Source organism: Agelaius phoeniceus, chromosome 2 (assembly GCF_051311805.1).
Source record: "Agelaius phoeniceus isolate bAgePho1 chromosome 2, bAgePho1.hap1, whole genome shotgun sequence".
NCBI classification, from domain to species: Eukaryota; Metazoa; Chordata; class Aves; order Passeriformes; family Icteridae; genus Agelaius; species Agelaius phoeniceus.
The window spans coordinates 6,260,260-6,285,287 of record NC_135266.1 but is presented as its reverse complement, the minus strand read 5'-3'; the positions used below and the strand labels follow the sequence as shown (position 1 = coordinate 6,285,287).

Below are 25,028 nucleotides of genomic sequence, written 5' to 3'. Positions count from 1 at the left end.
AAACAGCTTTTTTTGGCACTCTAGAGTTTGGAAAGGCATGCTTAGAAACTGCAAGGGGTAGAGTCAGTGCTCGGCTGTAAAGGAAACCAAATACAATTAGTTTTGACTGACGTTAATGTAAGATAAAAGTTTTTTAATTATTTTTTTTCCTCAGTAGAAAGAATTAAGCAAAGCCCCAAGTGCCTGCTAAAGCTGAGAGACAAGAGTTGTTCTAGAAACACTGGCAAAATCCTTGTTCTGAACATTTTCAAGTAGCACATTCATGCAAAGAAATGCTTAACTATGAGACAAAAGGTAGGCAGTCCTCCTAGAAGGAACTGCAATACCTGAAGGCTGCATTATCATAAATAGCTAAATTCTGGGAAAAGATCAAAGGTGGATCCTGAACTTTTTCTATTGGTAAAGTGATAACTCCTGAGCTTTTTCTATTGGTAGTTTGTAAGAGCCTGTGTCAGCTGAACGGGCTATGGTGAGAGCTGACAATATTTCCATTTATTCCTTGGCTTGGCTGGAGAAACAGCCCCTGATTTCTCTGAGTCACTGCTCACATCCTGCCCTGCTCCAGCACTTCCTCATTCACAGCAGAAGCTCCTTGCAGCAGCACGTTTGGATCTCAGCACATGCAGAGGGGACACAGGGAGATTCCACAGAGGTAAGCAAGAGATCAAGTTTTCTATATTGGATGAGAAAGTGCTAAAATTGCAGTATTTGGGCTATGGGGTTTGGCTAAGGTCTTTTACACTTGCTTCAGATGATGTTTCCATGGGTAAAAATGAAAAAGAAACCATGTGGATTAGGCTTGTGGGTTTGTTTTATTTTTCTTTGTCATGAGCAACAGTTTTCCAGAGAGGAAAAGCTCCGGATTGAGGGGGTTCCCATTTGTGTAACTGCTCTCCCCTGCGCTGGCTCCCAGCTGGGGTGTGCTCAGACTGCAAAATGGAAAGTGAGGCCACCACTAAAACAAAAGGCATTTCCAACTAATTTTCTCACTGAGCACCACTTTGCCTTTATTTCTGCTCTTATCTTTTTGCTTTTCCTTAGCCGTGAAAGTGGCACACTGACAGAAGTGACTGAACAGGGAGTCTCAGCTTGGTGAAATTCAGAGGACAAACACTAGGCTGAAAACAATCCAATCACACTTGCTGCCTCAAAATGTCACCTGAGCAAGAGCAAAGGCTCAGGACATTCAGCAGCCAGGCAGAAAGGGAGCTCTGGGTAACTCCTCAGGTTCTGAATGCTCTCTGATCACAAACTGCAGAGAGTAACAGCAGCTAAAAAGGAAGGCAAGAGGTCCCGGGGTGCAGGCTGCAGGTAGTGAAGAAGTCAAGTGTAAGAGTGACAAGACTAGAAAGAGGCTATACATCTGCACAGGAGGGTTTTCCCAAACTGAGTCACTGTGGTTTCTATTACAAGTGGTGGTGGAGTTTGGGAGAAAAAAACCATTAAAATAACCAAATTCTGTTGCACAAATAAGCTCCAGAGAAACCTGGTGCCTTGATTTTGACAGATTTATATTAGATTAATTACAAAACAAACCACAAAACCTACACAGCAATATATGTACAAGCCAATGCCCAAACAAGGCATTTAAAACAACTTTCTTATCTTAAAATCTAATTTTATTATTCTTGGTAGCTCATTGTGGCCTTTAGAGGGGACTGTCTGTACCCACCAAATGAATGCAGGGACAGAGGAAGGTAGGAAAAAGACATCTGGGAGAAGTACAGAGCAACAAATGCCTCAAAGATCAATTTCTCACACCTCTTCCATGTGAACCTGGAACTCAGACCCCCTCAAGAGCCAGCTCATGCTAGATAATCTTGCCTTTTTGAAAGCTAAATAGAAATGTTTCACCAGATGACTCAAAGTGAATCTTGGGGAAGAAGTGAAATAACAGAGCTATAGATTTCAGTTCTCACTAAATCAAAAAACTTGCCATTTTTTGGAGTTTATCTTGGTAACACAAGTGTAAGTAGTGCAAAGGTGGAAATCAGCACAGATTTTTCATTCATTTCATTATTTATCTATTTCTGGAAAGGGAAAGGAGATGACAGGAAAGGAAATTTTTAGCTCCTAGTGCACTTCTCATAATACAGACCAGGTTATTGGAATATTTGGCAAGATGTGTATTACAAAAAAAAATTCTGTTAAGCTTTCCCCAGTTGGAAAAGCCCTAAAAAAAGATATACTACACTCAGGAGATTGATCTTTTGGTAGAAAAGTCACCAGTTCTGCACATTTTATCTCCAGAAAAGCCACTCAGTGTTTGGTGGGAGGTGAGGGATGGGTGAGAGAAGAACATCTCACTCTGCAAAAGAAAAAACATTTATATCCTTTAAGGAAAGAAGAAAAGAAGCCAATACACAGGTGCAGTCAATTCTTTAGGGGGCTTCTTGGATGTTCCCCCCTTATCACTTATCTATAGTTTTCTGCTAACATAAAACAGAGACCTGGTGGAGCAGATCCAGAAGAAGTCCATAAAAACAGTCAGTGCTGGAACACCTCTCTTCTGAACACAGACAGAGAGAGCTGAGGCTGTTCAGCCTGGAGAAGACTGGGGAGATCTCAGAGGGGCCTTTCAGGGGCTGCTAAAAAAGAGAATTTTTACCAAGGCCTGTAGTGACAGGACAAAGGACAATGATTTTAAACTGGAAAAGGGTAGATGCAGGATGCACATAAGGAAAAAATTCTTTACTGTGAGAGTGGTGAGGCACTAAAATGGATTTCCCAGAGAAGTTGTGGATGCCCCATCCTTGGAAGCATCCAGGTCAGACTGGATGTGTCTCTGGTATAGTAGAAGATGTGCTTGCCCATGGCAGGGGGGGTTGGAACGAGATGATCTTTCAGGGTCACTTCCAAATCATTCTGTGATGAGTACTTAGAGTCCTTTGAAAGAGTTTAGGTGGTTTTTCTTTCACACCCTTCTCACTTTCCTTTTCTGAACTGTGTTACAGCCTCCCCACCCTCTGAGGACAAAGCCTCCTATGGAAGCTGAGCACCCCCGAACAGCCACCTAAGGTGACAGCCCAGGTGCTGGGACATGTCCATGACTGAGCTTTGGTTCAACAACAGGTGAGAGAAATAAGGGAGGAGAGAAAAATGCATATAAACTGTCCTCTGAGCAATGAGATACTTTTCTGCTACATTACATTAAATACACACACACTTGAACATGCTTCAGTGGGTGTGTCTCATCGAGCACTGATAATTTTCAGGGGCATTTGGGGATGTGTATACATTGTGAGTGTACCTGCTGTCATATTTTTCAAAGCAGCCTGAGCCTCAGAGACTTCCATTCATTGATTTCAGGTCCCATCTGCTTACATATTTTTAAAACAGCACCTCAACACCTTGAGGCAAATCCTAACCCCAGAGCAAGGTGTGGTGCAGAGGTGTCTGTGCTAACAGGAACTGGAGAAGTGCTGGAGCATTGCCTAGACATGAACTCCACGTGCTGAAGGGCAGTTGTTAATTGCATTACTCCAATACTCAAAGTTTCACTCCAAATTCAGTTCTGTTCCATACAAAAAGAACACTGGTGAGTGGTGCAATCCAGCCTTTGCTGATGTAGTTGAAGAATGCAACTTTATTAGAGAATGGGAAAGATGGAGAAAAAAGGGGAATTATTGATCTAGATAACTATTATGGGTTATAATCTATAGGGTTCTAATTTTTAAAATTATTTCCACAACTTAGTTTTGCATGTATTTTCCTCTCACACCACTTTGTGCACATGTTACAAAGCCATTTTTCATATTATTTCATTTCACTTACAATCTCCTTGCAAGGCTGCTGAAAAGAGCACACTAAATGAGACTAAGGAGACTGCTGCTTGCTTGATTTTTTTTTTTTTTGGCCTCCTATCAGTTTATGAATATGGTTAATTAGTTGTACAGTCCAAACATTTCTCAACTAAGTGCATTTAAATGTAATCTCCAGCTCTGGCTTTTCTTCTAACATTTGAGCACGCCATGTTCTACATTGGCATGCGCTTAAGCTCTGAACCAGAATTTTTTTTAAAAGCAAAATTGCTTTCAGCTTTTCTATCAATAGCCTTGCCAGGCCAATGATTGATGCCACCACAGAGAAAGATCAGAGCTAAAGCCAAGCAGATGCTTCCCATTGTATCTCCAAAGAGGGCAGATTCATTTTGACATCAGGAAAGGGAAGAGCATACAGAACTCCATATACTACCTCTTTGAGGTAGACCAGCTTAAATTTGGTTGTTCTTCTTACTCAAATGTAAGGTATTATCCAGAGGATGACATTTTCTTTAATTAGTAATAGCAACAATGAAAGGGAAAAAGGAGATGCCCAGAAGCATTTGAGAAACCCACAAGGTGAGCAGAAATGGAGACAGGAGTGACACCACTTTTCCAGCTCTATCACAGATCCAGCAAGGGCCATTCCATGGTTAATTCACTCCCATACACTCCTCACTCAGTCACCCACAGTGATGCTTCTGAAGACTCAGGCTGCAAGCCAAGTTTTCTGGCAGCACTATAGGTAGCACTATATTCATACTTCACAGAGATTTTTGAAAGCAAAGCATAACCCTGTATGAATCTAAAGGCCCATAGTGATAGGATCAATAGAGTAGAATCTATCAGAGCTTCAACTGTCTTCTATAACAAAATCAATATTCTTTTACAGAATGATTTGTTTAAGATGAGGAAGGATTTTTTCCTCAACAAGAAATTCTGCAATGACTTGTGAGGATGGGAGTGAAAGCTCCCTGGGGTCCCCATGTTGCGTTGCATCTCTTGTACTTTTTAAATCCTCTGCTGGGAAAGGGAGCAGGGGCATGAAATTAAAAGCTTTAGGGCTAAAAGGTTTTCCTGGAAAGGTCCCCTATACAGGACAGCTATGCCAAGCCAGAGAGTCAGGGGTCAGAATACAATTTCATTTCATCCCTAGGAGCCATGTAAGTCCCTGTGCTGTAACACATTTTACTACCTCCTCCCCCATTTCTTCACTCAGCACAGAGGAATGAAGCAGAAAAGAGTGTGTTGATTTGTACTAGAGTGTTGTCATCCATCCAGTAAGTGTACCCTGGGGAAGCCTAATTCCAAAAACATTTCTTGGGCCCACACTTGGGATCTATTAAAGCCAAGGAAAGCAGCAGTGCCTTGCTGAGGACAAACTCCTTTTATTACACAGGATAGAGCTGCATGAGTACCTGGATGAAACCTTCAGAGTCTCAAACTAAAACACAAAACACCTAATTAAAGAGCTAGCAGGGTTGTATGGTAGGCCTGTCTAGGGGATCTTTGAATTTCCTCATGGGAAACTTCTGTCCTCAAAGATTATCTTCCACACAGTTCATTTCACCTTTTGAGAACCTCACTGTGGCTACAATTTTCATGGTGGTCATGGAAAGAAACCATTTTATTACAGGTGTTTTCCAAATACTGCTTTCACTGAAGCTGAACAACTCAATTCAGATGCAGAGTGACCTGCAGGAGCTGATCTCCAGTCAGTGCAGATTTGCTGGCTTGGCATGTGTGACAAAGCCCAGCCACAGATGTGCCCCACACCTCAGAAGAGAGAGGATGATCTAACTTAGGATAGCCTTGGTTAAAATATAGTTTTATTAGCCTGGCTCCTATTTTCTCCTACTCTTCTGTGTTGAGAGATGCACGAACAAGTTCCCACTCAGAAACAGCCCTCATGTCAAGGGTTATATCCAAGGGTAAATGGAAACTTCAGCTCCAGTGTTCCTTGCATTTGCAGGCCATAAAATGCAGGGATTTGGGGATGAAGCAGCTGTAAGAGACAGAGCTCAGGGAGGTAACACAAATCATGGCAAGGCCACCACTGACTCCCTACCAGCAAGGTGTGGATCAGAGACACCCCATGTCTTTCTCAGGTTAGGCCAGAGCAGGTATTTCATCTTGGATCAGAGACACCCCATGTCTTGCTCTGGTTAGGCCAGAGCAGGTATTTCATCTTGGATCAGAGACACCCCATGTCCTGCTCAGGTTAGGCCAGAGCAGGTATTTCATCTTGGATCAGAGACACCCCATGTCCTGCTCAGGTTAGGCCAGAGCAGGTATTTCATCTTGGATCAGACACCCCATGTCTTGCTCAGGTTAGGCCAGAGCAGGTATTTCATCTTGGATCAGAGACACCCCATGCCCCAGGTTAGGCCAGAGCAGGTATTTCATCTTGGATCAGAGACACCCCATGTCTTGCTCAGGTTAGGCCAGAGCAGGTATTTCATCTTGGGTGGCTCCTGAACAGGGCTGCAAGGCCCAGACATTTTGCCATCCCTGAAAAACTGCATAGAAATAGGATTGCTTCAGTTCCTGAAACCAGTGTTATGTTTCAGAGCTGCTCTGAGATGTTCACTGTCCTTCAGCTGCCAATTCAATCTCTCAAATGATGTTTTACAGCTTGAGTGATTGTAAAAAGGCCAACATGTAACACTCTTAGTTCAGTCCTCTAAATAAACAATCCTAGAAGCAGCGAGGTCAGCTTTGAGTTCCTCACAATCTGGGGCATTGAAAGAGACAAACTTAACAAGGCTCTTCAAACCCCATCTGGTAGCAGGACAGGAATGTAAGGGCTCTGAACCACAAATATGGGATCAGCATGTTAACATCTAGAGAAGATTTCTGTGAGGGCTCTGAGGAAGTGCTTCAAAACTAGATCATGTAAACTTCACATACCTTGAGTGCTTCCTACAAATCATTTCTCCCTTGGGTTGAACCCAGAAGCTACTACTTTGTTTGACAGCTGTCAGTGGAAGCAAATCACACCAAATAACTACTAGTAAACTTTCCACAAATGTGTCAGCAAGGGGAGGAAAAAAACCCCAACTTGTTCCATTATATATTCTCACAAATGGACTTTTGTGTCTGCAGAAAGGGCAGCTGTAGTGTTTAATGCCATTCCATAGTGCTCTAAAGATCCAAACACAATTCTTTGTTTGCCTGCATTATAATGAGGCCTCCAGATGTTTGGCAGCAGCCTGTAAAATATGCAAAATGCCATAGCTAATCAATTAGCATTTGGTACTTTCCCATCTGAGGACATCACATCCTTTTCCTTCGAGAGTTAGGAATGCCGTAGGTTGCAGAGAAGTCCCACCCAACACTCCCCCCACTGCCCCAGCTGAAGTTAGGAGATGCAGTTTGGGTAAGAAGTAGGTCATTGGCACATTCCTATCAAGGATCACTCAAGTTCCCATTGAATGCATCAGCTTTTTTTACCAAGAAGCAAAGACAATTTGGAGAAGGAGTCCTGCCTTTCCAAATCAACGCTTCTGTGCGGTTTTCACCTCAAGTTTAGTCATTTCTAAAGGCCCAAGTCTGGCCATCTCTTACCACAAATACTCAGAACTCAAGCTTTGGGCTCATTGAAAAAATTTTCATGAAGAGCTGATCACAAGAGAGGATGTGAATTCAGACAGTCCAGCTGTGGAAAATGTCAAGGAAAACATCTCTTCCCACCCATAGGAAGACCCACTCAGTTGCTACATCTGCCCTAGAGTAAAATTGCTACATCTGTCCTAGAGTAAAATTGCTACATCTGTCTAGCACATTGAGCACATTGCAATGACAAAACTCCTCCAGGCTACAGCTTTGTTAGACATCTCCCAGAAGTGCCTACTTCCCCAGAATCTGATGGCAACGCAGAAAAATCAATTGTTTACTTTGGTAGCAAGAGCTGTGCATTGAATAATATTGTGTTTTATGAGAGTTTGACTCTCACACACTTTCAGTGTATTGGAAACACATTGAAAAGTAATTTAAGAAATGCAAAAAAGAACATCCCTTCCATCCAAACAAAATATCCACAGCATATTACAAGATGCCAAAAGGGCCCAGCCAGACATGGTCCTACCTCTATTCTGCATGTGGATAAATAATAAAGTATTTGGCCTATGATTTTAAATATTTTGTGCAAGAACAGAATAAAGGAAGGTAGTCCTTTCTAGGGAAAGTGCAGCAGGCATTCTTAACTAGAGAAACCCAGATATAAACAATGATCTCATATCTCATTCTGTGTACAAAAAAAGTGTAGAATGTGAAGTGAATGTGAAGGAACACTGTTCCTTCAGCTAATACTTTACACATTTTGCTTTCCCAGAGAACAGGGCTATCCACTGGTGTTTACAGTTCTCAATGAGAATGGTAGGAAACAAAGCTGAGCTCCTGTCTCTGATTTAGGTCGATTTGCACCTTAGGAGATCACTAAAGCAGAGAATATCAGAAGAGCTTGAAAGTAACCAGTTTAAAACCAGTTTTCACAGCTTGGACACTCAATGTTTTTGTCATGGCTCTAGGAAATGTGAGCAGAGAAACATTTGAGAAGCCTGGCCTGACACTACACAGCCATAACCTCCTGCTCAGTTCTGGATGGCCTCATGAATGACACTGCTTCTCTGGTATTCCAGGAGAAGATATCCAAGCATTCAGAGTTCTTAGGTGGTATTAGAGATTCCCACTCACACACCTCCTGGATTTTTGACATGGCTAGAACAACCAGTGCATCTTTCTGCCCTTTATGCTCCAAGGCACATCATGCACCCAACCAGAAATTAGCTGCCATATAATACAAGTATTTAGTAGTGTTTCCAAAATCACTGGCACAGACATAATCACTGTAGAGCTCCAACTCACTTTTTTCCTGGATTTCCAAAGAACGGTTGTTATCTAGGTGATGCAAAACCTCATCACTTGTGCAAATCTCCACCAAGGGTTCAGAGGGTGCCAAAGCAGATGTGGCATAGGAGATTTGTGTCTGTGGCACTGAAACAGCTCCTGCAGCTACCCAGAGATACCAGATCACAACTGTGGAGCTACAGCCTGTTCCTGCTATTGCAGAAGCAGGTATTGGATCATCCTAGGGGAAAAAAACCATCTGGTGTGAGATAGCATCAGAAGATATTTCACAGGGTGTTAATCAGTGGAAAGGAAGGAGCACGAGTTCAAGGGAAGTCAGGATGAGTGTTGGGAGCAGGAGATGTCACACAAGCAGTGCTTCAGTCAGAGCACTGTTAAGATTTCTCAACAACACTGGTGAAGGTAAATGCTGCTGTTTTGGAAAGGAAAGGGCTCAGTCATTTGGGGGAAGGCAAGTCCTAAAGACCCAGCTGTGGGTCAGTGCAATGCTCTGCTGAATTTTCAAGCCTTATGTGAGTCGTGCATTTCACACCCTCAGCTTCCACTTCAGGGCTAGTTGAAAATAGACTGCAAAACAAATATCACCTAAAACTTTCACAGGGGGATTTCCTACATTGAAAGTGTAGAACCACAAAGAGGTCAGGCTGATTTTTCATAGCAGGAAACCTTGTGGTTCTGCACAAACTGCTGCTCTTTCTTTTCAAGTCATTGCTTACCGACGTGCTCCAAACAGCATAAGCATCTAAAAGAAATGCTGTTTGGCATCTCTGATGCTGAGAAAGATTTCCTTTGGTGCACTCTAGATTGCAAAAAAGACACTCAGCAGCAACCCCTGTGCTGCTCCCCTGCTGTAGATGCAGCTGCCTGCATAGCCAGCAAGGTTCCTTCAGAAAACAATCTCCCACAGCTGATCCAGTGACTCACTGCTAAGGTGATTTGTTTGGGCCCAGGGCCATATCTAAAGGGAGCTCCAGCACAGCCCACAGGATGACCCTGTGACCCCCCAGGATGACCCTACCACCCACTACCGAGTGACCACCAGATGTTATTGCAACACAAGACATCTGGGCAGAATTTATTAGCCTGATACCATCTGGCTGATTTCAGATATTCATTCTCCAGCCTGCTTTCAGCTGTGTCCTATTTTCGGGACTCTCTGGTATTAAACATACCCATTGGTGAGAGGGTTACATGGCTACAACCAAAATAAGCATCCTCTGAAGCAATAAGACAGTTCATTACCAGAGCTCCCTTCTCACTGAACCATTTCACCTTAGAAGAGCAAACTAAAAACTTTTTAAAAAGTCAGTAACTTTTAGGATTATATCCTCCCCTAGTTCTTGGAAGCTATAATACATTTACATATTGGGTTGTGCTCTTCAGTTGTTAAGTTCAAGGACTGACTTAACTTTTCCCATTCTATCCCAACTCAAAGATCAGCACCAGCCAATTGCAAAAAGATGTAATTAACAGTTCACAACTTGGTTTCTTAAGAAGAGTGAGGTTTGTGGGATCAAGCAAAACACCTGCTTAATTCCTCCCTCTTCCCCCCAGCACCCCTTTTGGCCCTTTGACAAATCTTGCAAAAATAAGAAAGTAAAATAGAAATATTAAAAAAAAAACAACAAAAAAAAAAAAGCCAAAAAACCCACCAGCCAAACAACAACAAAAAAAACCCCTCCAGAGATTCTCTTCTGAAGGCAAGAGAAAAGACATAACTAAGACAGTTCTGTAAAGTCCAGGGAATTTGTGTTAGAGGGCAAAAGCATTAACATCAGAGAGACATCAGAGAACCCATACCAGAATTCATGTGCCCTTTCCATGCACTTCTGTGCACTTTTCTCACAGCAGTTATGGAAGAACAGTTTGCCTTCCCTCAACAATCTATCAGGGAATGCAACATCCAATGCAAAACATCTCTATGTCAACTGCTGCTATTTCTCAATTCTAAATTCGTCCTTTGTAAAACCATCTGTAATGCTGCTGTAGCTGGATTTTGTATTCTCTCTCCTAGTTCTCCCAGATAAAGAATTGCAACAGCTGATTTGCAATAGGAAAGGGAAGACACAGAAAAAAATTGTAATAAGAAGTTCTACAGCATAAGAAATTGTGGCTTCCATCTTACACTGTTCCTTTGCTTTCTCCTGGGGGAAGAGACCTTTTACTGTCCACTGGGGGAAAGGGGAAAGCTGGAATGGGAAGAGCTGGTTTGGATTTTTAAAACTAGAGCTGTTGGTCATCTTCCAGTTCTAGAAGAGAAACACTTTAACCAAGTACGGCTTTAATTTAAAAGATCATTCACCAAAAAACAAAATCCTGCTGAAGTCCTGCAGTCTCCAACAGGAAAACCAAGGCACTGAACCACCACAGAAAAAGCAAAAGTAACACACAGCCCTTCCCCACCAAGACACATGCACAGATAATAATGACACAAATTTCAGCTGGTCCCCACATACACCTAAACGAGAGAGCAGGTAATATGAAAATTAATTTACATGCACACAGCCATGGGAAGAATAGGGCACTGGTGTCAGAAAAGGGTAGGAGGGAAGATGCCACCTCATTCTCATGCCATGGTTCTGAGCAGAAACACGTAAGTAGGAAGCAAACACAAGTGGTCTTTCAGAGAGGTTCAAAAGAAGGGAGCTCCTTGCTTTGCTTCCAAATCCCAAGCCTTTTACTTTGAAAAGCAGCCAGCACCTCCCAGTGTGGCTGTGATTACAGTCAGGGGTAAAAGAATGCTATTAATGCTGTTGCATTAATAACAGAAATTGCTGTTTTGCTGGTGGGACAAGAATGAGACAAGATCTCATCATGCTTACACAATGCTTGAGAGATGGGTGCTCCAGATAGAAAATCATTTGGCTGAACTCAATCTGAACGAGGCATTAAAAAGGCCTGAAAGCTTTAAGAACATTGAGGAAACATTCCAGAGCATGGGGCCTGCAGGAAGTGCTTATGATCCTCAACTCTTCCTTCTCCTTTTTACACAAATTGACTGTTACAGACATTTTCTTCAGACAAAAAAATACATCCACCTCAACTATGAAGCCAAAAGTCTACAGACCTTCAGCACCTGGGCAAAATATCTCTGTATGACTGTTCTGCACTTGGAACAATTATTTGCAGGTTAGCAAAGAAGCATGAAGTGCTTACAAGCATTTTTAAGGGCCTGTGCTTAGCATCCTGTTCATATCTCTGACAAACAGAAGTTAATTGTAGATTAATATTATCATGATTGTAACACAGCCATACAACTGGAAGCTTTCTGCTCCAACACCAGAGCAGCTAGGTTTAAAAGACTGTGTAGGCTGCAGCTTCATAAATATTTTCAAAAAGCAGGGGTTGGGAAAGCAATTCCATGGGGAAGACGGGGTCAGGTTTAAGCCTGCAATATTTGGCAACTCTCAGTCTTATTTTTGTCCCTGATTCAAGAGCCCTTGAACCACTAGGAGTCCATCTTTTTACTAATACAAAGTATTCCATTATACTTTGTGCATTACAATGGGCATCTGTGGAAAAAGCCGAGTTGGGCTCCTGGAGAAGGGAACAGCTTTTCCATTTCTTAATTATTTGCACATCTGGTTTTTTCCTTGCATAAGAAAAGGTGCCAGTGGAACCTGCAGAAGTTTCAGAGATAATTCAGCAGCACACCAGAGGTACTGGGTGTGCTATGTGTGTACATGCTATGAATCACTTGGGAAAAGTTCTTCTGTAAACAGCTCCTCTCTCCTTGAAAAGTTCTCACAAACTGCAGTTGCAGGTCAGTTTACAAGAACTGTGAGAAAACAAACCTCAAATAAAACCCAGACACCTTCACTTTTACTTTAAGAGAGCAATGTTCCTTGAGAGACCAGCTCAGGCAGAGACCAGCTGCTTTGAGTTCCTTAGCTCTGACATCAGTCAGCTAATTATTATCATTGATTGGCCCCAGGATTTGTTCCAGGTCTATAAGAACTTTATGATGAACAGTTGCTCATAAACATGTTCAAACAACTGCATTTAGTAGCTGAAAAACACTGGCTGTGACTCAGGTGGTTTCTGTTGCTCAGAGGAGCTGTTCTCAGGGTTTATCTTCCAGGTGTACAAACCTTCAGCAGGGGACTCTGTCACCTCAGTCCCCATAAAGGGAACATTAACCTCCAGGAAAGAGCCAAGAGAAGTTACACCAGCCTTGATTAATTTCGGTTTCTTTCTCTCCTCTCACCCTGGCACCCTGAACTTCCATTTTCAGACCCACCTTTCACAGTGCATAGGCTGCTAATTAGCCTCATTTACCTGTCAGGCTCATCAATTTGTTGATGAATACTTAACTCCCTCCTGTAGAACAAAAACATTTTCTGAACTTGGTCCAAGTTTCTTCCTCTTCTTGTCTGATAGGAAATATAATTACAATTATTTTGGCATTACAAGTCAGGGATGAGATATATTGGTCCTAACAGGTCTGATAGAGGGAAAAAATCAATTGACTACTGAGGCTTGGTAGGATTGTTATATGTATCACTAACAACCACATCTTGTAGAAAGAACCTCTTTTTGAGATATTATAAAATAAAAATAGCTAAGGGAAGAGAAGAATCACAATAAGGAAAAGAAACTGGTAATCCTGGAGCTTCTTGCTAGCAAAAATAAACATCTGTATGTCAGGATTTTCCCTGCTCTCACAATATTGGGTGGAAAGTCATTTTGGAGAATAGAAATTCTCTGGCAGTTGTGTGTTACACTTCCTCCTATATAAGGCATCAAACAAAAGTAATAAAGGCATTTTATTGACTATTCTGTCAGCTCAAAGCAGTCTCTTGAGCCTGAAATAGTTTCCCTTCTGCTTGCTAAGAAATTCCCCCAGAATTTCCCTTTCTCCCTCTCCCTTTTGATTAGGCTATATCCACTACCTGGATACAAAACTTCCAAGGGAGGGAGTTTTCCTCTTTCCTTCCTTGGCTGTTAACATTTACCAAGGGGGTTTTATAATCCTGGCACTGTGTGAAAGATAGCTGCAGACTGGACAGGAAAAAAACCCACACTTTTAAAATGGATCATTTTGGAGCTTTGCAAACTTAACAGCTCAATACTGTCCATAGGTTGGTCTGGGTATTAAGGGATTTTAAAGATCACCTCATTCCAACCCCTCTCCATGGGCAGGAACATCTTCCACTAGACTGGGCTGCTCAGAGCCTCATCCATCCTGGCCTTGGGCCCTTACTTAGTGTTCAGTAACTCAATTTTTGTCAAGTTACCTCCTCTCTAAGTTTTCCTTGCCCTTTCCATCATTCCAGGCAGCAATACCCTCCTGACTCTGTTTTTCCAAGAAGCCTGAACCAGCCTTGTACACATCTAGGTGTGCATGTACCTTGTCCCTCTGTGGGAGCTTAGTAACAAAGGAAGAGCTCAAATAATTGTGTGATTTCCATGCAAGCAGAGGAGCTCAGCCCATTAAATACTGGAGCTGCAAACTATTTGCAGAAATTTAAACTAGGTAGAGATATTTCATTGTAGGGAGGTTTCTACATGTAACAGACTAACAGAAGGATTAGGCTTCCATCCTCGTTTTTAACAAGATAGAATCGTTTCACTTAGGGAATCTCTAATCCAGGTGGCACAAAGCCCTTTCAGGCAAGTAGTAACTGCAATGGGAGGGAAAATGGGAGAGAAAAGGCAAGGCAAAATACCTGCCAACCACACCCATACTATGCAAGAACTTCCCACATATTTCAATCCATTTTGGTCCTTCTTGCCTGTATCTGTCCTATGAGGAGGCATATTCCAGAATTCCTACCATCTGACATAATTAATACATAATTAATGTGTGGAAGGCTAGAGGCAGGATAGTGAGGTATTTTTATTTCACCTATCTTCTCTCCTACTCCAATCAGTTCCTCCCCAGTTTGTATCTCACACACATCCAGTCAGTAAGGCTCAGTAATCATTTCAGAGATTGTGGCACACTTGTACAGAAGCTGAGCTCTCTGTTCCAAAGTGATGCTAGTAACCCAGACTGGATCATCACTCTTCAAAACCAGGTCTCATTTTTACATCTCCAGATCATCCACTTTAGAAGTATTAGTACTGGTCAGTGTTGTATTAATCCAAACATTTTCACTGATATCAGTTAAACTAATAATGCCTCCAGGATTCTTCACATAATTTAATCTAAGAATCAGCTTAGCTGCTTGGTTGTTGAGTACTCCAGAGTCAGGCAATATCACTGATTTAAGGGTTAGTTTGAGCAGATGCCAGAGGAAAAACAGACCCCAGTGAAGAAAAAAATTAAATCCTTATTTCCATGTTAACATTCTAGCCTGCAATACCTCTGTAGGTTAAACAACACTAAAATAAACCATTACACAGAGAGTACTAGAAGCAGATGTTCAGGCAGGAATTGCCTTCCAAATAAGAAAAAATACATAACATAGATTCAGCTGAATGAATCCTTGTCTCTTTCTGCATTGTCACTTGGGAGCTACTTCTTTAAGGCTACAGTTTCCTAAAAGGTAAAGCCTCACACACCTGTGCCTTTTTCACATAACTAATCTCTTGAAAGAAATCTTCATTCTTGAGAAGAATAATTTATTCACCAAAAGAGGAAAAAAATATATTTTGTTGGAACTGGAAGATAAAGAGCACTGGAAACTCTCAGAAAGGCAAAAAGGAATTGAGAAAAAGAAGAACTTTTGTGGGAGCTGTCAGAAGGACTTTACAAAAAGGAACCATGGCTTTTTTGTCTCATTCCAGAAGCTTCATCAAAGGGCATGATACCACCACAGACCACTAGTCACAAGGAATAAATCCCACCCATGAGCACGAGGGTCAAGGAGGGGATACAAATAGATATATAGATACATATATATGCATATATATATATATATATACACACACATACACATATATACATACATATATATATTTATATATACACACACATACATATATATATTTATATATACACACACATATACATACATACATATATATATATACATACATACATATATATATACATACATACACATATATATATATATATATATATACATACATACACACACACACTTATACTGCTTAGGCTGTGCTTCCTGAGATCAGATGTCTCAGATCTGCAGAACTCAGTCCCAGGAGGGCTTAGGACACACAAGACAGGGATAGGTGGGGCTGGGAACATTTCCTAGGGATTTAGAGGGAAGTCCCTCCCTATGCCAAGAGTCTTTGCAACAGGTAGAAAGCAAATGAAAGGCACTGCTCTGCCATGCAGCAGCAGCATTCTCTTGGAAAGCTAAATGCTCCAAAGTTATCTCACATAGAAAATAAACCATGTCTTAAGAAAATGGGATTAGGGCCCTCTACTGAAAATGACAGACAGGTGTCATGCCAAACTGCCAAACACTGACCCCAAATGTCAGGATCTTTATCTTGTCAGAGTGATCCCGAGATACATTAGAAAGTCTCTTTTCCCAGCCCAGCACTTGAAGAATGAGTTGGAGCTCTTCATTTCTCGGTCTCAAGGTTGTTTATTGTATCTTATCTATAAAATATTTTCTCCTGCCCTGCCGAGGTCCATCCAGCAGGACAGTTCCAGGCACTCTGCCTGCCCCCAGGGCAGTGTTATGTCTTTATACTAAAAACTACATGTACAATGTTTACAATTACTTTCCAATCCCTATCATCTATGTTAGACAGTGAGCTTCTACTCTAAACCAATCTAAAAGTGCCAACATCACAGCAGGAGATGGAGACCAAGAAGAAGAAGGAGAAAGGCTGGACATGCCCAGTTCCCTCCATCTTGCCTCCTGAACCCCCATACCAGAAACCCCAAAATCTACTTTTCTACCCTGTGATAACTTCACTATTATTCCACCTAAACTGTGGCTTGCTGGTCTTCATCTAAGGTTGGTGATTTGCTCCATGGGTCATAATCAAACCCACAGGTGTTCTGGGCTCTGTGCCAGGGCTCCTGATCCCCCTGGCAGGGGTCTTGGCCATCCTGGACAGCCAGAGGGGTGTCCTGGGCTCCCACACCCAAAGGCAGCAGAGACACAACATCCCTCTGGAACAAGCACAAAAATCCTCCTCATTTGTGGATTTGCCTCCATACAAGGCGATCGAGGAGATGACAGACACATTTCTCAGAAATAACAGCAGGAAACATGGATGCGACAGATCTCGAGTGTCTGAGAATTCAATCAGACCAGACTTAACATGAAACCACCAAACAGCCACAAGACTGTAGCTTCATTTGCTCAGGGTTGAATTCTGTTCACTTGCATACCAAGAGCGTGCTTCCTTCCCCCTGAAACATGAAACGAAACGTGCCACTTTTAGCATCAGTCCCCTGAGCCATCAAACTCCTCCCATTTTACAAAGCCACAGACTACCTCAGTTTAGCCTGAGAGCTATTTAGAATGGCTGTTTCTGAAATCAAAAACACAGTCTAGTTTCCCAAGGCTTCCAGCCTGCTAAGTGTGAGAGGTCACATACAGTCTGTTTTTTGCCAGACACCTCTATAGTTTTGCTATTTTCCTTCAAACCCTTGGGAAGATCTTTATTTATGTTTGAATTCTGGAAACTGGTCCATTATAAACTGAAATTCCTGTTTTCCCTATGCATTTTATTTCCATGCACAGAGATAAATTTCTCTTTACCAAAGCTGTTTATTTAAAAGCCAGGGAGGATCTAAGTTCCTGCTGCAGGACCTGTATGTGGTACAGTGGAGCAAACAAGGGACAACAGGGGTGGGAAAGGGTCTGGAGCACAGGTGTGGTGAGGAGCAGCTGAGGATGTTCAGCCTGAAGAACAGAAGGCTCAGGGAAAGCCTTATCACTCTCTACAATTATTTGAAGGAGGCTGTAGCCAGGTGGGAGTCAGCCTCTTCTCCCAGGCAACAACTGACAGGACCAGAAGTGGCCTCAAGCTGCACCAGGGGAGGTTTAGATTAGATATCAGGAAAAAAATTAAGGGTTGTAAAGCACTGGAACAGGCTTCCCAGGGAAATGATGGAGTCACTATCTGTGGAAGTGGTCAGAAAATGTGTAGAGGTGGCACTTGAGGGCATGGTTTAGTGGTGAACACAGCAGTGGTGCTGAGTTGACAGGTGGACTTGATGATCCTAAAGGACTTTTCCAACTTTAATGATTCTTTGATTCTACAGCTTTCCACCAGGAGCAAACCATGCACCACCACTCATTCATTCATTGTTCCCAGAAGGAAAATCTTTTCAGATCAGAAATGCCTTTGCTAACCTTTCAGTCCCCAGAGCCTGTTTGTGGCCCACAACAAGCCTTAAACAAGCAATGGGACATTCCAGCAGCATGGGGAAACCCAGGAGAGCCCAAAGGCAGCACCCCACCCACCACCTCCACAGCTGGGCTGGGGTGACTGCAGCACAGAGCACACAGAACCCCAGTGCTCAGCAGAGAAGGGAAATTCAGAGAATTACAACTGCATAAAGCTTGCTAAAACAAACAAACATGAAAACCAGGCCAGCCACCCACAGCAGGGCACCTGAAGATAAGGATCCCAGTCTGACAGACCCAGCTGTCACCACAGCACATTTTGCAGCCTGAAGCTCCAGGCAGTCCCCCAAGGAAGAAGAGGACACTCCTTCCTTCCTTCCCACTGCCTTGGGCCACAAGGGTGGCTACAGAAACCCTTGCTGCCACTACTCAAACTTCCAGAAGATTGCTTTCAAATTAGGGCAATTTCAAAACCTAGAATCCTTGAAGAGGAAGCCACTGTTGCTTTTGACTATGTATCAGCATATACCCCTCTCCAAGATGTCTTAAATCCCTGTCCTTGAACTAATTATAGGGCAAGCCTGTAAATTGATGCCTCATGTTGTTTATTGGTTGCTTTCAGATGAGACCAGAAGTAATCACCCAGTTTCAGTACAGGCTGTTGCATCATAAAACTTTCTCTAAGAAACCAGAGTGTAATTTCCACTTGCAAACTCACTCATTAGCTTTCTATTAACTAATGGCTTTTACCTAAATGCAATAGGACTGTTACTGTGGTTACATGAGAGGAGAGCATTTAAGGAAATGACAGAAAATTGCCTTGATGTGGGTAAGGAATAGCAAGGTGGCATTTTTCAGCTCAGGGTACACTCAGGATTTCACAAAGTCATGGAGAAAGGTGCCTCCCCCACACTCCTGCAAGCACCAGTAACAACAGTCACTTTGCATAAATCCGTTCTCAAAAGCCAAAGGTATGCAAGGAAGGAAGGGGAATAAAAACCATGCTTGAAAAAATTACCAGTGACTGAGCTACCAAGCCTTGCCAGGTGCACAATGAGAAGTTTCCACCTTGGCAGCAGCCTTCATTCATCTGCTGGGTGATTTTGGCTAATCCTTTCAGAAGTGCTGCTGCCTTCTCCAGCTGCTGTCTGCTCCACCTTGCACAGCCACTCATTCTGTGCCCAGGGCTGGATGGTGCCAGGTGAGGTGGAAGAGCTGAAAAAGCAAATCAGTTCCCTCAGTTTGTCCTGCCCACTTAGTTCACAACCACTTTGATATCAGTGTCACACTCTGTGGTCACCACACATGAAGAGTTTCAGTGCTCCCAAGAGCATTATAACTTTGACAGTAGCATTTAGACCCTTTCTCACCCATCCCTCCTGCACTGGAAAGGGACAATTGGAATCCTTTTGCTTTGGGACACAAAGCCCTGCAATGCTACTGGGAACATTTGGTTACTTCACTACTTGATTAATTTAATTTTAATGCAGGCTGAGCTAGCATGCTCAATACATGGCCTTGCACATATGACACAAAAGCTGGGTGACAAAGATTGTCAAGAAGATCATAATTTTACAATTTAATAATATGCTTTACAAGTTAATCATACATTTTACAATTCAATCATATATTTTAATTGCACCCAGTGTCTTAGTTATTTCAGGTAGCTTAGCATGTTAAAGAGTTACTAATTAGCATTTGAATTCTTCCTGAAGTGACTATTCATTGCAAAGCCTTACTCTGTTAATTATTTTAACCTCTGGAAAAAGAAAAAGTCCTAATTCCTACAGCTGATTTAAATGATCAATAAATGGATCAAATTTTAAATCTGAAAAAAAATTAGAAAGAAAAAACTGTAAGTTTCCAAGCTTCTATTTAATTCAAACCAGAAATGGAAAATAAGAAAAATGAAATATAAAATAGAAACTGTTTTAAGTGCTTATCCACACGGTGCAGAAAACATCTTACACCAGCTCAGCTGAACAGACAGGAAGAGATCTCTCCTTTAGGGTAGTAGGAGCATCAAGTTAAGTCAGCTCAAACCAGAAAGAAATGTTATTTCAACTATACAGTACTGAATTAAGCTAAATTAGGGTCAGGTGCTCCAGCTAGACCATCTGAAGCATTCCTGTGGTTTGGTTCTGCTTCCTTAAAAAAGACCAGCATTGCTCTCTTTATGCACAAGCTTAACTCCAGTAGGGAAGTAACTCCAGCACGTGGATGGCAAGAGAGCTCAACATACCAAATTGTGTCTGAATTGTGTATCTTAATTCTGATCTCAGTCAGCCCTCAATCCAAAACTTCCAGAGAGGCATTTCTGAGAAGCAGAAACTCCACAGGGAGTCCGTGGGAGGAAGGCAGCCAAAGGCAGGGACCCAAACAAACCAGCTATGCTGGAACAATCACCCTGATTTTCCTGGAGTCAGAATCAAAACTGACAGAAAACAACTTATGCTCCACAAGAATAATACAACTTTCAGGAGCCACCCTGGTTTTCCTGGAGTCAGAATGAAAACTGTCAGAAACTGACCTTCCAGAAGAATAATACAACTTTCAGCAGCTCTGCCTTGTGGGTCATTCCTGTCTGCTGCCACTGTACTTTTAAAAATGCCTGTTAGCTGCCTATACATGCCAAAATGTTTAGCTGTTTTTGGATAAGGAGATTATCATAAGGACCACCTGTATGTAGAGAGAGAGTGGACATGGCCACAGTACCACAGAGCATGAGCTGCTTGGCCAGACACCCTCAGCATGGCCAGACCTCACTGCTGCCTGACAGGAGAGGCTGCTGGGGAGCCCTGGTCCAGCAGAACAAGTGCTCCTGGTATTTTGGCAGCTGTATGAGGAATGGAACATCTGCACAAAGCTGAGAGGGCAGATAAACTCAACTCTTGTCACAGGCAGCCACAATGAGAGGACACAGCCCCCAACTGTACCTGGGGAGGTTCGGGCTGGACATCAGGAAGAATTTTTCACAGAAAGGGTGGTTAAGCATTGGAGTGGGCTGCACAGGGAGGTGGTGGATTCTGCAGCCCTGCAGGTGCTCAGGAAAGAACTAGACATGGCACTCTGGTCTGGCTGACAAAGGTTATTCTATCTCAGAGGCCTTTTCCAACCCCAATGATTCTGTGATAAGAGCAACCATCAGTGCCTCTGTTTCATTGACAACAGGTAGGCAGGAAGGAAACAAGTATGGAATAAACTTCCATAAATGTACAGCCTTGCCCAAAACCTCCTCAGTGGGGAGGGAGGCAGCCATGGGAGTCCAGCAGAGACAGGCAGGACACACTGTTAATGTCAAAGAAGCCAACGATGGCAGATGGTTTGCACTGAGTATCAGGATGGGGCTGTTGAACAATTCATGAGCAGGGCTTGGCCATGAGGAGAGAGGGAAGAACACAAATCCAGGTCCCCAGGAAGCCACACTGTGGCAGGAGCAACAGCCAGGAGAACAGCACCAGCACCCTTCCCACACAGAGCTCCCTCGGTGGGAAGAGAATCCTGGCTAAAACACTGCTTCCACCATCAGAATTGTTCTGGATCGGCAGAGGAAATGCGGCGCTCAATATGCGTGATCAGCAAGTCTCAAACTTTACTGATAGTTCACACATATTTATATTGGTGTTAATGTGGCTTATACATATTGCAAAGCTGAGCTCATTATTGGTTAATTACTTATTGGTCAACCACGCCTACTTCTATATTCTTATGGTTATTTTGTTACTACTTCTACATTCTTGTGGTTATTCTGCTGAAACTATCCTCATATTTTTGACAAAAGATCCTCTCCTCTATCCTGTTGTTGCACCAAGGGCACAATGTCCTTGTCAGTGGTTGGACACTGACTGCTGAATCCTAGACTTGTCTCCTTCTAACTCAACCAATGCTATCATGTAGACGTGACCTTTCTCAGCTGGCCAACTGTCCACAAAGCTCTCACAAGGATCATCTCTGAGCACACAGAGAGGAACAATCACTCTGATATTTGTACTCCTTAACCTGTGAGATCCTAATGAGGATGGCAAAAGGAAGCCCAAACTCCACATTCATTCCCATCTCCACTCCTGCTCCATTTTGGATTTTTTCCTGAGAAGGTACCTGATTTAAAAGCCTCCTCAAAGGAAATATTTTCACTTTCTTTACAGGCTCATTATTTTGTTGGGATGTGTGCAGCTTTGGTGGTATTTAGCAGTTTGTAGGATGGTGCCTGCACCTCCTGATAAATACAACACCCATCAGGTTTCTCCACTTTCTCCTCTCAGCTGGCTGCAGAACAAAAAATCCCTTCACTGAGCTGAGGGCTAGTCAGTGCAGGGCTTGTGACTCACATCCGTCCTACACAGGAAAATACATTCTTGGTATTGTAAGAGTGTGTGAAAAAAAAAAAAAAAAAAAAACAAAAAAAAAAACAAACCAAAAAAACCCCCACAACACAGTGAATTTGCAAACACAGACTGTAAATTATATATACCCAGAAATTATATAACACCCTGTGTTTTACATACACAAAGTGAAAGAAAACAGCAAACGAAGCATCAGTAAATAACCTGTTCTCTCTTACAAGGAATACTGCTAACAAAAAATTAAGAGCCCTTTCACTCTTTTGCAGAGACACAAGTGGCAGCTGAAGTGTCTGGTGAAGCTCCTGATTCCCAAGGGCTGGGAGGCACAAAAATGAAATGGTAAGTTCTGCTTTTCCTTGGGCTGTGAAGGAGCTGAAGTTTGGGAGCAGAAGGAATTTCATTTAATTACCGACAGAAAATAATCTCAGGATCAAACTATGACTATGTAGATGCAATTAACATTGCCTGTATGTGAAGGCAAGAGGGAAGTACAGGTCTGGAGCTGGCAAATAAAGCCTTGTCCCATCACAAGCACTGAGAAACCTCAGTTCTACAGGCAGCAGATAAAACCCACACCAAAACTAGATGGCAAAACAAGCCAGGATTTCTAACCCACCCAGCTTCATGTCCAAATTACCTTCACAGAGGAGGGAGCTGGGAAAGATGGCATAAATTACACCAGAGGAAAGGTCTTTGATCTCTGCTCCAGCAACCTAACAAAGCATTTGACCTTTCTCTCTTCTCTCTCCTTCTCACTAGGGAGACTGCTCTCTGGATGGTTGCCTGCTTACTGCTTGCTTCTCTGCCCAGAGGTAAATGTTCCATAGTGCACACCCAGGAATTTGCAGAGGCATTTACATGCAAACACACAAGCTGCAAGCAGAACCTCGGAGCAAAACAGAACAAATGAATGTATTGATTTGCATATATTTCATCACAATCCAAAGTTTGAGAGTACAGGTCATAACCCTCAGATAAACTTCTGTATCCAAAAGCAGTGGTTTTCAAATTTAAGATGTTTCAGACCCATAAACCTTTACCTATAAAGTTTATCCTGCCATATGTTTAAAAGTACCCCATCATTTTAATAATATTAAATATTACTTGGAATCATCCTTTAAAACCCCAAACCATCTTGCATCTGCTTAGTTCTAGCAGAGTTGACTTTCTGACATTATAGGAATTAGATACCATCTTGCCTATGAAAAGGATAAACCAGTACATGTTGTTGAGAGAACTTTATACAAGATGCAGTTTCCTCATTGATGTTTAAGGACAGTAGTAATAAGACCTCTGTGTGTGGTCAGGACTCCTCTGTTTGCCCAGAAAAGCCTCACATTTGCCAGGCACTGTGGTGGTTAAGGATGCTACACTTCACCTGGAAAACAAGGGGGGGGAACAAAAAAAGGCCCAATCTTCATGAGCTTCCCTGCACCACACTTCAATTGCTGAAGCAGGAGAGTTTTCTCATTACAGGAATCTTACAGATTGGCTAAATTGTCACATTCAACTTCATCTTAACAGGCTTAAACATTCCAACAATATTTAAAACACATACTTTTTTTTTTTTTAATTCACAAAATAAACTCATCCCACTTTCCTCATTACTGCAAGTGAAAGCTGTGTGGCAACATTAATCTCCTACATGGAGAGCTGCCCCTTCCATGTGCAAAGCTTTCTTGCTAGGTAAGGGGAGCACTCTTAATCCTGATTTACACACCTCAGCAGCAAGTGCCACCACAACTACTCCAGTTTTCTGGCCAGGAAGTTCCCTGCTTCCACATTTCTTGCTGCAGTAACAGCCTCAGTGGGAAGCTCTACCAGCACCACCAGCCTTCAGCAGGACTTTACTCTTCTCCTCAACACTGGCTTCTATAAGGACTCGTACTTGACTTGCCCCCAGAAGTCTGTTCTCCCCATCTACCAAAGACCTCTTGCAGCTGTGGGCTGATTAAATCACTCATTACAGCAGATTTCAGACACCTGCTCTTATCCCAGCCAGCTCCAGCAGTGCCTCCTTTCCTGCCTCCTTCTGCCCTGATTTTACCAGCTGGAAGCAGGGAGGACAGGGTGGGCTGGACCCTGTGGCTGTTTGCAGGGGCCTCATGAGTGTTGCAAGGTTTGTGCACCATGTCATGGAGGAGAGGGAATGGGTATGGCTCAGCTCAGGTATGCTAAATACTGCTGTCCTCCACCTTCAGAAAAAGAATCAAGAGCAAATAGGTGCACTGCTAAAACCAGTATCAAATGTACAGGAGTCCACAGCCAGGAGGTAGGACCCACACCCTTCCTCCCTCCTTTGCTCATTGGGAAAATCCTTATTGTCCATTTTCCTGCATGGAGCTACAAGCTCTGTTCACCATCTTTTCTTCATGCAAGTGCAGCAGCACGCATTGCAGGCACTCTCCCCCCTCACAGCACCCTGCAGACAGGACTTTTCCCACCAGGAAAGTCTCTCTCCCTCCTCCTCTGGAGGCTCCTTTCTTCCCCTGCCTGCCAAACCCCTGCAGCAGCCTCAGGCACACTCCTCTCCCCCTGTGGTTTCCTGACCATGGTCAGGGTCAGCCAGAACCACAATCTGCTTTCACACATGGCCATGCCCTGGGGACACTGCTGAGCACAGCCTTTCCCTGTCAGGATCAGGATGAAAGTGCTAGAGATGGTATTTTGTGCTCTGGCTCAAATGTTTATTATTTCTTATCTATATTACAATCTTACAAGCAGTGAGTTCTACAGCATCCTACTAACAAGCTAAAAAATGACCCCGTATCTATCTCTCTACAAGGTCTTTTAAGGAAAAAGTGTCCATTCAAGAAATGACACCTAAA

The 25,028-nt window shown here is 42.8% G+C and overlaps 1 protein-coding gene across 1 annotated transcript in view; it reads left to right on the top strand.

Annotated features, from left to right (window-relative positions):
- The first annotated feature begins 221 nt into the window (after window positions 1-221).
- LOC129117697 (V-set domain containing T-cell activation inhibitor 1-like) overlaps window positions 222-25,028 on the top strand; it is a 35,089-nt gene continuing 10,282 nt past the window's right edge. The window contains exons 1-4 of the mRNA XM_077171418.1: window positions 222-652; window positions 2,955-3,072; window positions 22,467-22,539; window positions 22,960-23,012. Coding sequence (XP_077027533.1) covers window positions 22,532-22,539; window positions 22,960-23,012 — 61 coding nt within the window. The 5' untranslated portion in view covers window positions 222-652; window positions 2,955-3,072; window positions 22,467-22,531. The remainder of the gene's footprint in view (window positions 653-2,954; window positions 3,073-22,466; window positions 22,540-22,959; window positions 23,013-25,028) is intronic.